The sequence below is a fragment of the Cetorhinus maximus genome, chromosome 13, assembly GCF_964194155.1.
Source record: "Cetorhinus maximus chromosome 13, sCetMax3.hap1.1, whole genome shotgun sequence".
Lineage (NCBI taxonomy): Eukaryota > Metazoa > Chordata > Chondrichthyes > Lamniformes > Cetorhinidae > Cetorhinus > Cetorhinus maximus.
In genome coordinates this window covers 89,023,745-89,038,911 of record NC_135891.1, presented here as the reverse complement: position 1 = coordinate 89,038,911, position 15,167 = coordinate 89,023,745, and the positions used below count along the sequence as shown (strand labels likewise).

Sequence of the window (15,167 nt, the reverse complement as noted above, 5' to 3'; positions counted from 1 at the left end):
AGTTAATGATGTTTATTCAAGTTAACCATCTTTCTTGAACATTTTTTCAACTTAAACAGTGTTGCATCAACCTCTACAAATCTTGTCTTGCAAATGCACAGCCTCCCAGCCCAGATTTGCCCCTGAGTGTACTGATCTGATTATGAATACTCTATAAACAACCAGATTTAAGATAGACACAGGGAGGAACTGTGTCGTGCAGGACATCTAATTCATTCATGCCCGGGAGCAAAGTTCAAAAGCAGATTGATTACTCTGCAGGCTGCAAGGGTACAGACATAAAACTGTGGTATGGATATGGGTCCACAGTGCAAGATTGCTTCTACCTGACAATCTTAACTTAAAGGGTTCAGGATGTTCAGGCTAGGGAGCAGAAGTAGTCACCTGAATGTATTAGGAGACACTGTGCTCAGACACATACTCAAGCTCAGGTGAGAGAAATTGGTGAACAGTTTATATTTAACTACCTGATGCAGGGGCTGGTGAATATTTGCAGTGAACTTATTCAAAAAACAATTTAGAGAGATTACATGTAAAATGATGTCTGTTGAACTTTGGGGTCCGGGAGGTGGACCACAATGATATTAATAGCCCAGTATGTCCCTGTGTTCAAAGCCTGAAGCAGAGAAAAGGAGTTTACTTTTTAAGCAGTTGCACAATACCTAGGAATCTGAGAAACAGGGGTAGGCCATTCAGCCCTGCATGTATAGTCTGCCATTCAATTATATTGTGGCTGAGCTACACCTCAATTCCATTTACCTGTCTTTGCGCCATATCCCCCGATACCCTTACTTATCAAAACGAGTCTCTAAAGCTCCAATCAAGCCAGCGTCCATAGTCTTTCTTGGGAGAGGGATGCCAGATTTCTACTATCTGTTGTGTGGAAGAGTACTTTCTGACTTCCCTCATAAATGGTCTAGCTCGAATAAGATTATGCTCTTTCATTCTCAATTTCCCCACCTGAGATGGGGAGATGGTGGCATAGTGGTAATGTCACTGGACTAGTAATCCAGATGCCTAGCCTAATGCTCAGAGAACATGGGTTCAAATCCCACTATGGCAGCTGGAATTAATAAATCTGGAACTGAAAGCTAGTCTCAGTACTGACGACCATGAAACTATCGTCTGGTAAAACTATGTTAAAACCATCTGGTTCACTAATGTCCTTTAGGGAAGGGAATCTGCCATCCTTCTGGTCTGGCCTACATGTGACTCCAGATCTACAGCAACGTGGTTGACTCTTAGTTGCCCTCTGAAATGGTGCAAGCTGCTCAGTTCAAGGTAATTAGGGATGGGCAACAAATCCTTGCCGACACCCACATCCCATGAAAAAATAAAAAGAAATAATTTCTCAGCATCTATCCTATTCGATTCCTTTAAACACCTAATAATCTTTCATGCTCAAGGGCCAAATTTATACAACCTGTCCTCATAATTTAACCTTCTATGCCCTAATATCATACTGTATGATAATTGGAAATACTATTCCATTCCCCAGCATAAACATTCTCAACCTTGTTCACCAAAGTTCACCAAATATTTAAAAGATGGACATGGGAATCTACGCTCAGTGCCTTTCGGTACAACTCCACCCAATGGTAAGAAGGAGGACCCTCTGAAATTGAATTAAATTTGGAATATAGTCCCAAAGCCATGTTAGGAACACTCTGAGCCAGCCTCAGAGCCTGCTCACTGAATATTTAATTATATTACCAGGTCAATTGTGTTTAAATTGGCAGAAGACAAGCTAAAATTGTAAACTGCACTAGTCAGGTGGCACCTGAAGTAGTGTTCAGTTTTGGTCGCCATGACAAAGTAAACAATTGGCAGTGCAGAGAAGAGGAACAAGGCTGATTTCTTGCCTCAAGTGATTAAGTTATGAGGAAAGATTGGGGTAACTGGATCTCTTTAACCTTGATAACTGAGGGTATCTTATGGTATGACACAAGGTCATAAATGATGATCCTCAGCTAAAAGGTCTGGCTATAGGTACCCCCATGGGCCCGAGTTATGCCTGTCTTTTTGCAGGGTATGTGGAACATTCCTTGTTCTAGTCCTACTTGGGCATCCCCCCTCCCCTGCCCCCGCACACAACTCTTTTTCCAGTACATTGATGACTTTATCAGTGTTGTTTCATGCTCTCGTCTGGAACTAGAAAAATTAATCAATTTTGCTTCCAATTTCCACCCCTCTCTCACCTTCACATGGTCCATCTCCGACTCTTCCCTTCCTTGACTTCTCTGTCTCCATTTCTGGTGATGGACTGCCTACCAATATTTGTTATGAGCCCACCGACTCCCACAGCTACCTTGACTACACCTGCCCACACCCTGTTTCCTGTAAGGACTTCATTACATTCTCCCAGTTTCTCCATCTCTGTTGCGTCTGTTCTGATGATGCTAACTTGCACAACGGCGCTTCTGACAAGTCTTTATTTTCCCTCAGCCTGGAATTCCACCCCCCCATTGTGACTGACAGGGCCATCAACCGTGTCTGATCCATTTCCTGCACCATTACCCTCACACCTTCCCTTCCCTCCCAGAACTATGATAGGGTCCCCCTTGTCCTCACTTTCCACCCCACCAGCCTCCGTATTCAAAGGATCATCCTCTGCCATTTACACCAACTCCAGCATGATGCCACCACCGAACACATCTTCCCCTCACCTTCCGGTCAGCATTCCGAAGGGACTGTTCCCTCCACAACACCGTGGTCCACTCCTCTATTAACCCCAACACCTTCCCATGGCATTTTCCCATTCAATTGCAGGAGGTGTAACACCTGCCCCTTTACCTCCTCACTGATCAAGTCCCCAAGCATTCCTTCCAGGTGAAGCAGTGATTTACTTGCACTTCTTTCACTTTAGCCCACTGTATTCGCTGCTCCCAATGCAGTCTCCTCTACACCGGGTTGGGGGGGGGGGGGGGGGGTGGGGGGGGGGGAATAAATGCAGTCTGGGTAATCGCTTTGTGGAACACCTTCACCCAGTCCACAACCATGACCCTGACCTTCCTGTCACTTGCTATTTCAATTCACCATCTTGTTCTAAGGCTTATATTCCTGTCCTCAGCCTACTATAATGTTCCAGTGAAGCCCAATGCAAGCTGGAGGAACAGCATCTCATCTTCCAATTTGGCACTTTACAGCCTTCTGGACTCAACACTGAGTTCAACAACTTCAGACCTTGAACTCCTGGCACCATTTTAATTTTCCGCACTCTTCCCACCACCCCCCACCCCCCAACAAGTGCCAGCCTGTATTGTCATATCTTGTTCTCATGTTTTGCTTTCTCTCAGCGCTGATGCTTTTCCTGCTATTAACACATTCTGCTATTTTGCCTTCAGACAGTACTGGTCTTTATTCCACTATCAACACCTGCTTTAGTCTTTAATACTATCATTACTGCTCGCTCTGTCCCTTTGTCAATTGGTCTCCCCCACTGTCTAACCTACCCATGATCTTCTATTTTGTTTCCCCTGTCCCTCTCCACTTTTTCAACAGCATAAAACCCATCATATCCCTACCTCTCCTCAGTTCTGAACAATCATATTGGACTCGAAACAGTAACTCTATTTCTCTCTCCACAGATGCTGCCAGACCTGCTGAGTTTTTCCAGAACTTTTTTCTGTTTTTATTTCATATTTCTAGCATCTGCAGTATTTTACTTTTATCATAAATGATGGATTGGTTTAAATTTGGTCTTAGCATAGTGTGAGATATCCAAGTTACAAACCCATATATATGTAGGGTCAGGATTTGGTTTAGTTTCATATGATTTGAGTTTTTGCTTTCTTTTCGCTTGTAAATAGCTTGTGGATTTGTACTGTAGCTAGAAATAATGAAATGGTTAAAGTTGTTCATTCCCAGGATGCTATATCGTTTGATGCGTTAGGGTACGATTCATCTGACTGTCTAACTTCCTGAAGAGTAGGATGTGCGATTTGTGCCTGTTGACTTATTTTTGTGGCCACATTGTTAAATGAGATAGCCAAGACAATCTTGAGATAAAGGGGTAGCACAATGGAGCTCAGGGTGATTAGTTACACCCTACTTAGTGAACAAGTTTGCATCCGGTCACTGAAGGAACTATATCATTGCTGGGGGCATTGTTCACAATCACACTTGTCATGCTATGTTTGAGAGAGATGATGGTCTAGAAAGATCTTGAGCTTTCCTTCACATTAGTAGTCAGGACTGATGAAGGTTACCTTTCTACCCAGGGAAAAGTAGAGTAATTGAGTTTGTTTCTCTGTATGTCTTTCCTTAGAGACATTGACGGTGTCAAAGACTTGATCAAACATAATAAATTGATAGTGTTGCAGTCATATGTGGTTTGTCAGATTTGAATGTTCTTACAGTCAAGCATGGGAGAGAAAAAAAATCTTAGGCTCATTCAAGAACAGTTAGATGGTGGGATGGGGGAAAGGGAGGGATGGAGAATATATTTTTGGAAATTCTGGATGCGTGAGCTAAGATGGACCAAGTGACCTCCTTCATCTGCACATATCCTATGTATCTGAGCTCTCGCAACATCCTGCAGCTGCGAGTACCCTGAAGTTGAGACAACAATAGCAGCTAGATTGCTGGTCACGGATCTAGGCAGGGACACATTACAAGACTGATTGACTTACAGTAATTTGTACTCAAAAAGCATTTGTATGTTAAACGGCATTAATTTAAAATGAATGCCTCCATTAAATGTGATGCGTTGTAAATACAAATCAATGCTTTGCACTTTTTTTAAAAAATGAATATGTTTGAAGATGATAATTATTAAAATGTCTTGTGATTATTACCTTTAAGTTAACAATACACTCAAGGAACATAAACACACAATTGGGCCACAAAGAATTATAACTTGTATGGTTAGGAGGAACATAAAGCATGTAACTTGAGTAATTGAAAATGGGTTTCAGCATTGCATCAAGATAAACTGTGTGACAGAACATAAGCTGCCCGAACACACAGATCAGCTAAAGGAGATAGTCTTGCCTCATTTCATCTGCACACGCACTGCAGTGCAAATACAGCCAATGGAAAATAAAGTTTAAATACTTCCACCAGACAACTGGGGTACTCTTGTAAACTTCATTTTTAACCTTTTTTTTGCTTCTAGAGAGTTCCATTAGCTAATTTATGATGTTACTAGTTTTGGGTCTGCCTGCCTTAGGCATTTTCCCAGGTGCAGCAGTGCCAGCCACTCTCATTAGTAGCTTACGGGAGTGTGTCCGCTTTGCCCAATATCTAATTGTACAAAGGGTATATAACAAAAGGATCCAATTGGAATCTGAACTAGATATTCTACCTATCACAGACTCTTGTTGAACTGCATTATTTTACAGACAAGTTATTGTGCAAAATAACAAATGTAATTGAATCCTTCCTCAATTCAACCAACTACCAAACCCTCCTAGAAAACAAGAAAATATTATAAACACAGGCCACACTATTTCTGTGAGTGGATTTGATTAAACTTTTTATGGTCAGTCTTCTCATTTGGACTAAGTCTGAATTTGAGATCAGCATGTTTTCCCTTGCTTGGCAAAACTTCTTCCCAAAGCCTAGCTGGCTAACTTACTGGGCTAGTCTCCCCATTTCACTCTATGTTCTCAGTAGTGGGAGTGCAGTTTCTTTGACTTCTTCCTTATTCAGGAAATTCACCAGAAGGTCTACCAGCAAAACTGGCTCCATTCTCCTTTCTTTTGAGGATGTGGGTTTAAAGAAAACCTGTTTTGCTTTTCTCATCAATGGGAACCACCATGCTCAAGTGGGCCTGGATGGGACAATTGGCCCTCACTGTCTCGGTTTAAGATAGACTGCAAGCCTCGACATTCCACAAACTGGCTAGTATGGCTTTAATGTACATCTTCATTACCCAAAAGCGGCTACAATCCAAAGCTTTTTAAAAAAAACCTGTGCAAAATCAACTTCTGTTGAAACAAGAACACCTAACTATGACTCATTCCTAAGTTGTTTTGATGAATACCAGAAAAAAAATGATCAAAAGTCTTGAAATATAACAATTTAACAACTGACATCTAAAGTTAGTGGACACTTGGGCAAGCAAATATAAAAGAGCCACATTTCCTCTGGCTAGAGAGCAGTACATAGCTGGCAGTATAATTCAGTTCTGCATTGCTGGGAGCAGGTGCCAGGTTCAAACTGTTACTTGCAGATTTACAGAACCCCAACAGTTTCTGGCTCTCAATTTACATCCTCCTCATATTATTTTGCTGACATGAAGGCTATGAAGTTCGATAGGCTGGAGATACTTCTAGAAAAAAGGTCCTTCCGCGCTTCAGAACTATTATTTCTGTAGTGCCTGATCAAGATCCAACTTGTAGACACATCGTCTCGTTGGATTACTCAAAACTTGACTGCAAAGCAAACGGATGCTGTTTGTGGGCTTTGTCTCTGAGTTTTCTGTACTCTCCTGTAGCCGTGAACTTGCTGATAATTCGTTATGCTAGACCCACTGTTCCCCGATGGTTGTTAATAGAATTCAAGCCAGTTGGTTAAGTCAAAGCTAAGACACACAGCTTTTCTTTACCAAGTTTATTGACTTTTCCAGCTGTTCCCTATTTATACGTGTACTTAATTAAACAATGCTCTTTACCTATGTATCTTAAGAATATAAAAAATATAATTAACATACTATTGACAGTGGTAACCTCTCTTATCTTAAAGGACATAGGGAGAGAAAAAAATATAATTTTCCTGGAATTTTCTATACCAAGTTTTTTTAAAAAGTGACCAAGTCTTGTTCAAATTTACTTTCAGTGCCACTTACAGAAGTATAGTTTTCGAAGTTTATTTTTAGTAATCTGATTTATTAATGGCTTTTTTTAAAGGTTCCCCAGGTGCACGGAGGTGACTATCTGGTTAAACAGAACCAGCTTCAGGACACTTTATCTATAGAGAAAGCCGGACTCGTTTCAACTTGCAGTTTGATTCTATTCCACCCCTTACCTTCCTGCACTTCGTCTTCACACTCCATGGCTGGCTCTGATCAATAGTAAAGTGAAAGACTTGGGTAAATCACAGCAGAACAGAGCAGTGCTAATCAACACAAAAACACCAAGCGCCCAAGGGGCTGGATCACACAGGAATCCTGAGTGTGCACCGGTCAAGATACTCGTAAGAAGAGTTCAGGAAACGCTCTTTATTGGAAGCCGTCAGTCCAGGTTTGCCCTGCCCTGTCCTCCTCACTGGCTGATGACAGACACCCTTTCAGGTCCCGTCAGGCAGACAGCTGGAAAACATTCTTCTCTCTTTAATATGATCACCACTTGCTGAAGGTTAGGGGAAAGGGGCTGGGGGTAGCGGGGATAAGCACACAGACAGGCACACTTAACTTCACAAACTAGACATTAGAATTTCTGCTTTCATTTGGTCTGGTGTGTTTTGTATAATACACCAACAACAGGATATGCAGCGTATAACCTGACCGTCTGTCAGAATTTGTGTAAAGGGATCTTAACTGTTTTGGAGGTAAACCTTTCCTCAGAATCAAGGAAGGGTCACACCCAAAATGTTAATGAGTTTTCTTTTTACGCTGCTGGATTAACAACGTATTTCCAGCATTTCCCCGATTTCCTTTTTGCGCCAAGTGCCAAGAAAACAATTTACAATTATACTACACATATAACAAAGAGGACATTTCTCTCCCCCTTCCTGAACCCACATGTACTAGAAGGTTCCAGGTTTAATCCTCATTCTGCACGGAGTTTGAGCCAGGTGGTATTGGGGCTGCTGCAATTAACTTTAGTTAACCCGCACCCCCCAACACCAAGTATGGGAAGCAGAAAGCCACCTGAATTCCTGTACCGAATGGGTCAGTGGTTAAAGACATCACTTTGTTGTGGTACGAAGCCACTCAACAACAACAGTGACTTATATTTATTTAGCACCTTTAATGTAATCACACATCTCAAGGTCCCTTATAGAAGCCACATAAGGTAATATTAGGGCATATGATCAAAAGTTTGGTGTAAGCGATAGGCTTAAGGAGCATCTTAAAGGGGAAATAAGAGGTAAGAGAGGTGGAGAGGTTTATGGAGGGAATTCCAGAGCTTTAGGGCTTTGGCACAGGATGACGTGGTCACTAATGGTGGAGAAATCAAAATCGGGCATACTCAAGAGGCCAGAATTAGATGAGTACAGATAGGGATATCTCACAAATAGCTCAGAGGGTTGTGAGACTGGAGGAGATTACAGAGACAGGAGGGGCCAGGCCATGGAGTGATTTGAAAACAGGGATGGGAATTTTAAAATTAAGGCATTGCTTGACCGAGATCCAATATAGGCCAGTAAGTTCAGAGGTGATAGGTGAACAGGACTTGGTCCAAGTATGGACACGTGCAGGATAGATTTGGATGACCTCAAGCTTCTAGAGGGGAGAATGCATGAGGCTGGCCAGAGGAGAGTGTTGGTATAGTCAAGGCTAGAGGTAACATAGGCATGGATGAGGGTTTTGGCAGTAAATGAGCTGAGGTAGGAGCAGAGTCAGGAGTTACAGGGATGGAAATAGGTAATCTTAGTGATGGTGTGGATATGAGGTTGGAAGCTCATCAACAAGGTTGCAAACAGCCTGGTTCAGCCTCAAGACGTTGCCAGGGAGAGAGATGAAGTCAGTGCCTAAGGAACGGAGTTTCTGGTGAGGACCGAAGACAATAGTTTCGGTCTTCTCATACTTACATGGAGGAAATTTCTGCTCATTCGGTATGGCATTAATGCTTTGTTTTTGGATGATGTCATTGAGGATCAATGTGTAGCTGGAGGGGGCCAAAGGTAGATCCTTAGGGGACATCAGTGGGAACAGTACTGCAGCAGGAAGAGAAGCCTCTGGCTACGAATAGATAGATAAGAATGGTATCAGGTCAGCATTGTCCCACACAGATGGACGACAGAGGAGAGGTATCGGAGGAGGATGGTGTGGTCAACTGTGTCAAAGGCTGCAGACAGGTCAAGAAGGACGAGGAGGGATTGTTTACCTTTGTCACAGTTACATAGGGTGTCACGTGACTTTGATAAGAGCTGTTTCAGTACTGGGCAGGGGTGGAAACCTGATTAGAGGAATTCAAACATGGAATTCCGGGAAATATGGACTTGAGGTGACAATGCATTCAAGGACTTTGGTGAGGAAAAAAAATTGGAGATGGGATGGTAAATTTGTAACATGTGTTCAAGGCTTTGTTTTGAAGAGAGGGTGAAGATGGCAGATTTAAAGGAGAGAGGGTCAATACTTTAGAGAGAGCAGAAAGTCTCAGGTTTCCTCCTTGTCTGGGTCGAATTAACTGATCTTAAACAGGGATAATCGGCAATAACTGCACAAAGCACTCTGGGCTAGGGAGGAGTAAGACCATCAGGATATTCACTGCATCACTATACTATGCCCTATGCCTGAATGTGTGTGTGAACCTATACAAACACGTACAGATGTACATACTTACACAGAGAGAAGAGTCCTGCTGACACTTGCTGTTAAGCATCAGAGAATTCAAACTGTCAATTGGGAGAGGCAATGTACAACTTCCGATCATCAAACTGTACCCCAGCACGGCAGTATCTTCAGTCAAGAATGAGAGAAAATGGAGGATAAAAGGAGTTTTAACTATTCCTACTGTTCTAAATCAAGGTTATGATGATAAATCACTCACTAGCTTTTTTGAGGCCAAAATATCTATGCACCATTTTGTATGATGGCAATTCTCAGGAATGCTGCATCCTTCAGTGGTAACACATGGATTATATCCACAAATTCCTCCATGCTGTGAACTGTTAAATTTTAAAATTCCAATATTTCAGCAATTGCTGAGGAAGCAAAGCACTTACACAGGAGAACGCCACAGAGTCAATGCTTCCACTAAACCCATAGCCCTATGGTTCCAACACAGCCCTATCATCTGCACTTATGGAAACTGGATTTCATTCCTTTGTTTTCTTCTCACTTGTCAGCCATGGTTCAGTTGATAGCGCTGTCCCCTCTGAGTCACAAGGTTCTGGGTTCAAGTTCCTCTGTAGGATTTGAGCACAAAAATTAAAGCTGACAATCCAGTTCAGTTCTGAGGGAGTGCTGCACTGTTGAAGGTGCTATTTTTCAGATGAACTGTTAAACTGAGGCCCCATCTGCCCTCTCAGGTGAACATAAAAGATCTCACAGCACTAATTTGAAAAAGAGCAGGGGACTTATCCCTGGTGTACCGACCAATATTTAATCCTCAATCAACATCACAAAAACAGAGTAATTGATCTTAATCATCTTGTTGTTTGTGGGAGCTTGCTGTGCATAAATTGGTTGTCATGTTTCCTTCATAACAAGTGACTGCGCTTCAAAAGTACTTCATTAACTGTAAAGCACTCAGAGACGACATGTGATCTCGAAAGGCACTGTATAAATGCAAAACAAAAATAAAAATACCTGGAAAAACTCAGCAGGTCTGACAGCATCTGCGGAGAGGAACACAGTTAACGTTTCGAGTCCGTACGGCTTTTCAACAGAACCAAGGAAAAATAGAAAAGAGGTGAAATATAAGCTGGTTTAAGGGTGGGGGGGGGGGGGTGGGACAAGTAAAGCTGGATAGAGGGCCAGTGATAGGTGGAGATAGCCAAAAGATGTCATAGACAAAAGGACAAAGAAGTGTTAAATGTAAGTCTTTTTTCATCCTACACTGAGAATGAAAGGTAAACACATTGAATGCCTACTGCAAAATCCCAAACCCAGCAGACCATAATCTCAGGTTCAGGATCACAGGTGAAGGGATGGTGGACCATATGTGCCCCAAGGCCATGTTAGAAGTAGAGATTAGAGATGACAATTCCTCACAATAAATGGAATTGCTTTTCTTTCTCTGAGGCAGCAGTTACATCACAGTTTCACCTTTCTATGTGATCATCACCCATGACATGTTAGAAAGGCAGAGCGATAGATAGATATCCATTCTTTTTCTAGATTTTAAAGCTATTTGAAGACAAGCCTGGGAATAAGAATTCTGTGAAGGATGTTTCCTCTCTGACATCATGGAGTTTTACTCCTTATTGAGGAACTTAGGGACAGGAGATGGCTATTTAACCCCTGGAGTCTGCTCTGCCATTCAATGAGGTCATGGCAAATCTGCGGCCTAATTCCATATACGTGCCTTTTCCTCATATCCCTTAATGCATTTGGATTATAAAAATCCATCAATTTCAGTTTTAAAATTCACAATTTATCTAGCATCAATTGTTGTTTGTGTAACATAAGAACATATGAAATAGGATCAGGTGTAGGCCACATGGCCCCTCGAGCTTTCTCTGCCATTCAATAAGATCATGTGATCTAATCTTGGCCTCAACTCCACTTTCCTGCCTCTTCCCTATAGTCTTTGACTCCCTTATAGCTCAAGAATCTGTCTAACTCAGATTCGAATATATTCAGTGACTTTGCCTCCGCAGCGCACTGGGTTAGAGAATTCCAAAGATTTATGACACTCTTAGAGAAAATATTCCTTCTTAACTACATCTTAATAGGCGACCCCTTAGTCTGAAACAATGCCCCCTGTTCTAGATTCCCCCCATGAGGAAAACATCCTCTGAGCATTTCCCTGTCAAGCCCCCTCTGAATCTTATGTTTCAATAAGATCACCTCTCATTCTTCTAAACTATCAGTATAAGCCTAACCTGCTCAACCTATCCTCATAAGATAATCCTTTCATCCCAGGAATCAAAATTCATGAATCTTCTCTGAACTGCCTCCGATGCATGTATATCCTTTCTTAAAATGAGGAGACTAAAACTGTATGCAGTATGCTAGGTCTGGTCTCACCAATGTCCTATACAGTTGTAGCAAGACTTCCCTACTATACATTTTCTCCTTGCAATAAAGGCCAACATTCTATTTGCCTTCCTAATTAATTGATGTGCCTGCATGCTAATGTTTTGTGCTTCATGTATGAGTGTTCCAAACTTCAACCACCCTTTGTAGTGAAGTGTTTCCTAATTTTACCCCTTAAAGATCTGGCTCTAAGTTTTACACTATGTACCCTAGTCCTGGGCTCTCCTACCAACAGAAATAGTTTCTCTCTATCTGGTCCGCTTAATATCCTGAAAACTTTGAACATATCACCCCTTGACCTCCTAAATTTCAGGGAGTGCAACTCTAGTTTGTGTAATTGCACCTCACAATTTAACCTTTGGAGTCCAGAGAAAATTCTGCTAAACTGCACAGACCTATGGTCAGTACTCCAGGTGTGGTCTAACTGGGGCTTTGTATAGCTGATCTGGAAGCAATGAACTGTAGTTACTGCTCCCAATTCCCTTTCCAGAAATACAAGACAGATGAAGAATTAATTATGCTCCCCAACCCCCTACTTCCTCCCTCCCCAACATATGCTGAATGAATAAGATTAAAACTTGAAGGGTTGGCTCAATGTATAGATGTTATATTACTCTGACTGCTCCTCTACAGCACACAGTCAAGGACTGATAGTCCAGCTACTGGATTGAGAGCCGTTTCCTTTTTAGAATTCTTTACAATTTAGTATGAAACACACTAAGCAGTATCTTAGAGAAAAAGCCCTACAGGAAACGCTAGCACAAGAAAATTAAACAGATAACAACTATGAGCAGCACTCCCATCTTACCCTTCCACCATGGGTACTCAAGCTTTTAATACTCATGGACCTCCAAGACATAGATCATCTCCAACCGCATATAAAACTTAAAACTCCTGTACTCATTTTTTTATATATCTGAAGTTGTTGATATGAACAGATCTTGATGTTCTGATTTAACATTTAACCCATTGGAGGATCAAGACCATTCTGTTCAAAAAACATCTAGATCCTCAAAATTCAAAGCAGAAAATCAATGAGTTAAAAAAAAACTATTGGCTGGATTTTTGTGACCAAGGCTCCCGTTGGGAAATTCCCCAACTCGGCAGACCCACCTCGGTTTAAAGGACCCCATCAGACCAAATGTTCGCTCAGGGGAGGCAGGAGGGGGATAAGAGTCAGGCCTGCTGACCCTGGAAGCAGATTGTTGGCGGCCATGGGGTGGGCAGGGGCTGAGCTGTGCTGGTTAGAAGACCTGCCCCATTACTCTAGGATTTCATTTCAATTGTTTTAGAATCTGTTAGCCTCCAGTCCTCACAATCTCTTACATACATCCCCTCCCCCACCCAACAGCCTTTCAAAATTCCCCTATGGTCCCTCATACCTCCATGTCATCTCCATTGTCAATCACCAAGTATTTACCATGCACAGACCTCAGGAGCCATGTGGAAATGAAAATGAACTTCCAAAAATCTAATACAGCTCTCACTCATACACACTTGATTGTGTACATTCAAAATACATTCAAAGCTTTCAAATCTCAAATAGTTAATCTCTTATAAAAACAAACTTCTATTCAGACCCCACATCAAAAAACAACTAACTTTTTAATAGCCGCTTTAAACTGTCAATCAAACTGTAGGCTTGGAAACCCCTGTAGAGATGATTGTATCTTTTGAAACTCAGCCAAGTACTCACAATGATATAATAACAGCCCTTGGGAAATGTCAAGAAAGAACTCTGCTATCTGTTCATGCAGTTTCAATAATGTGTTTTTCTAACCTACCGTAGATGTTGGCATAAAAGTCCACCTTTAAAGCCACAAAAAATTCCCCCAAAAGCAAGGGGTTGACTTAGACATCAAGCATAAATGCGAACCACTGGTGTGGGTACGAGTGGTCGCCATTTTGAAATGTCATCATTCAATGCAAAGAATGGGCGTGTCTTAAAGTCCCACACATTATTGTGACACAGCCCGTATCTCCTGTTTGACCCCTTGCGTCCAGTTATAAGATACCAGTAAATCAAACATCCATTTGTGAAAAATTGAAGCTGCCTGCTAATGTAAGTTTAGCATGTCATGGCTGAAAAGGGGGACCGTCTTATACACCAAGTATATGCAAAAACACGATTTTTGAGGCTGGAAAAATAGGATTGATTTATGTGCCAGGTCTACTTATTCGCCACGATTTACGGTAAGTTTTTTCCATTCCAAATAACAAGCATACCAGCGAACGTAACTTTATGTCCCCTATCTTTGTGTATGTCGAGAATTCTGATGGCTATGATATTATTTCTCCATTACTTCCTACCATCATTGGGTCCCTTCCTGCCCCCTATTCTATTTCCTCATTAAGATGTGCTGCTGTACCTCCAGGCAGTTAAAAAAGGAAGGAGTGCATTTATTTCATCCCCTCCATGACCTCAGGGCCTTCCAAAACATTGTAATGTCAGAAATTTGGCAGTCAATTTGTGCACAGCAAAGTCCCGATTTTTAAAAAAGTGATGTTGGTTGAGGGATAAATATTAGGAATGACACTGGGGAGATTTCCCACTGCTCTTCTTTGAAATAGTGACAAGAGATCTATTATGGCCACCTGAGATGGCAGGAGGGGGCTTCGAAGGACGGTACCTCTGACAGTGCAGCTTTTCATCAGCACTGTAGTCAAGTGGCAGCATAGAATATGTACTCCAGTCTCTGGAGCAGGTCTTGAACTGCATACATTCTGACTGAAATGATAGTGCTACCACACTTACACCTAAAGTTGCTTTATAATGTATAAAAAAACTGCTTGCTGCATGAGAGAGAGTCAACCACAAAATCTTGCAGAACTACAGCTCCATAAGAACTAAGCAAACTATCGTTCCCAAGTAACCACATCAATCGGAGCCTTTATAGTAAGTTCTGCAACTTTTCCCCTTCCCTCAAACCCAGACTGCAACGCACTGTAAAGCAGCCTAAAGCTTGCCTGGAAGTGTCATGCTTACACTGGGACCAGAAGAATGTTAGTATTTCCTGTTCCTGTCTCATGGGTTTTCTGCAGAAGGCAGTAACACCAATGTAAACTTCCTGGATTCAGCAAGTGCTGCCCTCGACCCAGTGGAAACAATTTACTATTGACCAGCATATTCATGTAGCAGAAGGATTCTATATTCCTATTTCAGCGTATCCACCTTTCTTTCTTATTTGTTTTTGTTAGACTGACAACTTCCTCCCTTCCTTTCACACATGTATTGACACATGAATGGGAATGGATCCATGGGTCATCGTTTTGTCACCTCAATGTCATGCCAGAGGCTAGACAGACAGCATCAGGGTTATCACAGCTGACTCTGATCTTTGTCCTAATGTGCTGA

The 15,167-nt window shown here is 41.9% G+C and overlaps 1 protein-coding gene across 6 annotated transcripts in view; it reads right to left on the bottom strand.

Annotated features, from left to right (window-relative positions):
* Window positions 1-15,167, bottom strand: part of tnfaip8l1 (tumor necrosis factor, alpha-induced protein 8-like 1) — a 55,455-nt gene that overhangs the window by 22,169 nt on the left and 18,119 nt on the right. The window contains exon 1 of one of the 6 annotated variants that reach the window (XM_078555707.1): window positions 9,453-9,570. The exons of 2 other annotated variants lie outside the window; for them this stretch is intronic. Coding sequence is in view for 1 of the 4 variants with exons in the window: in XM_078555704.1 (XP_078411830.1) it covers window positions 6,970-6,997 (28 nt within the window). In the remaining 3 variants the exon portion in view is untranslated. Of the gene's footprint in view, window positions 1-530; window positions 598-2,793; window positions 2,908-6,969; window positions 7,166-9,452; window positions 9,571-15,167 lie in introns of those variants that run through there. 3 more of the 6 variants (XM_078555704.1, XM_078555708.1, XM_078555711.1) reach the window with 3 other exon arrangements.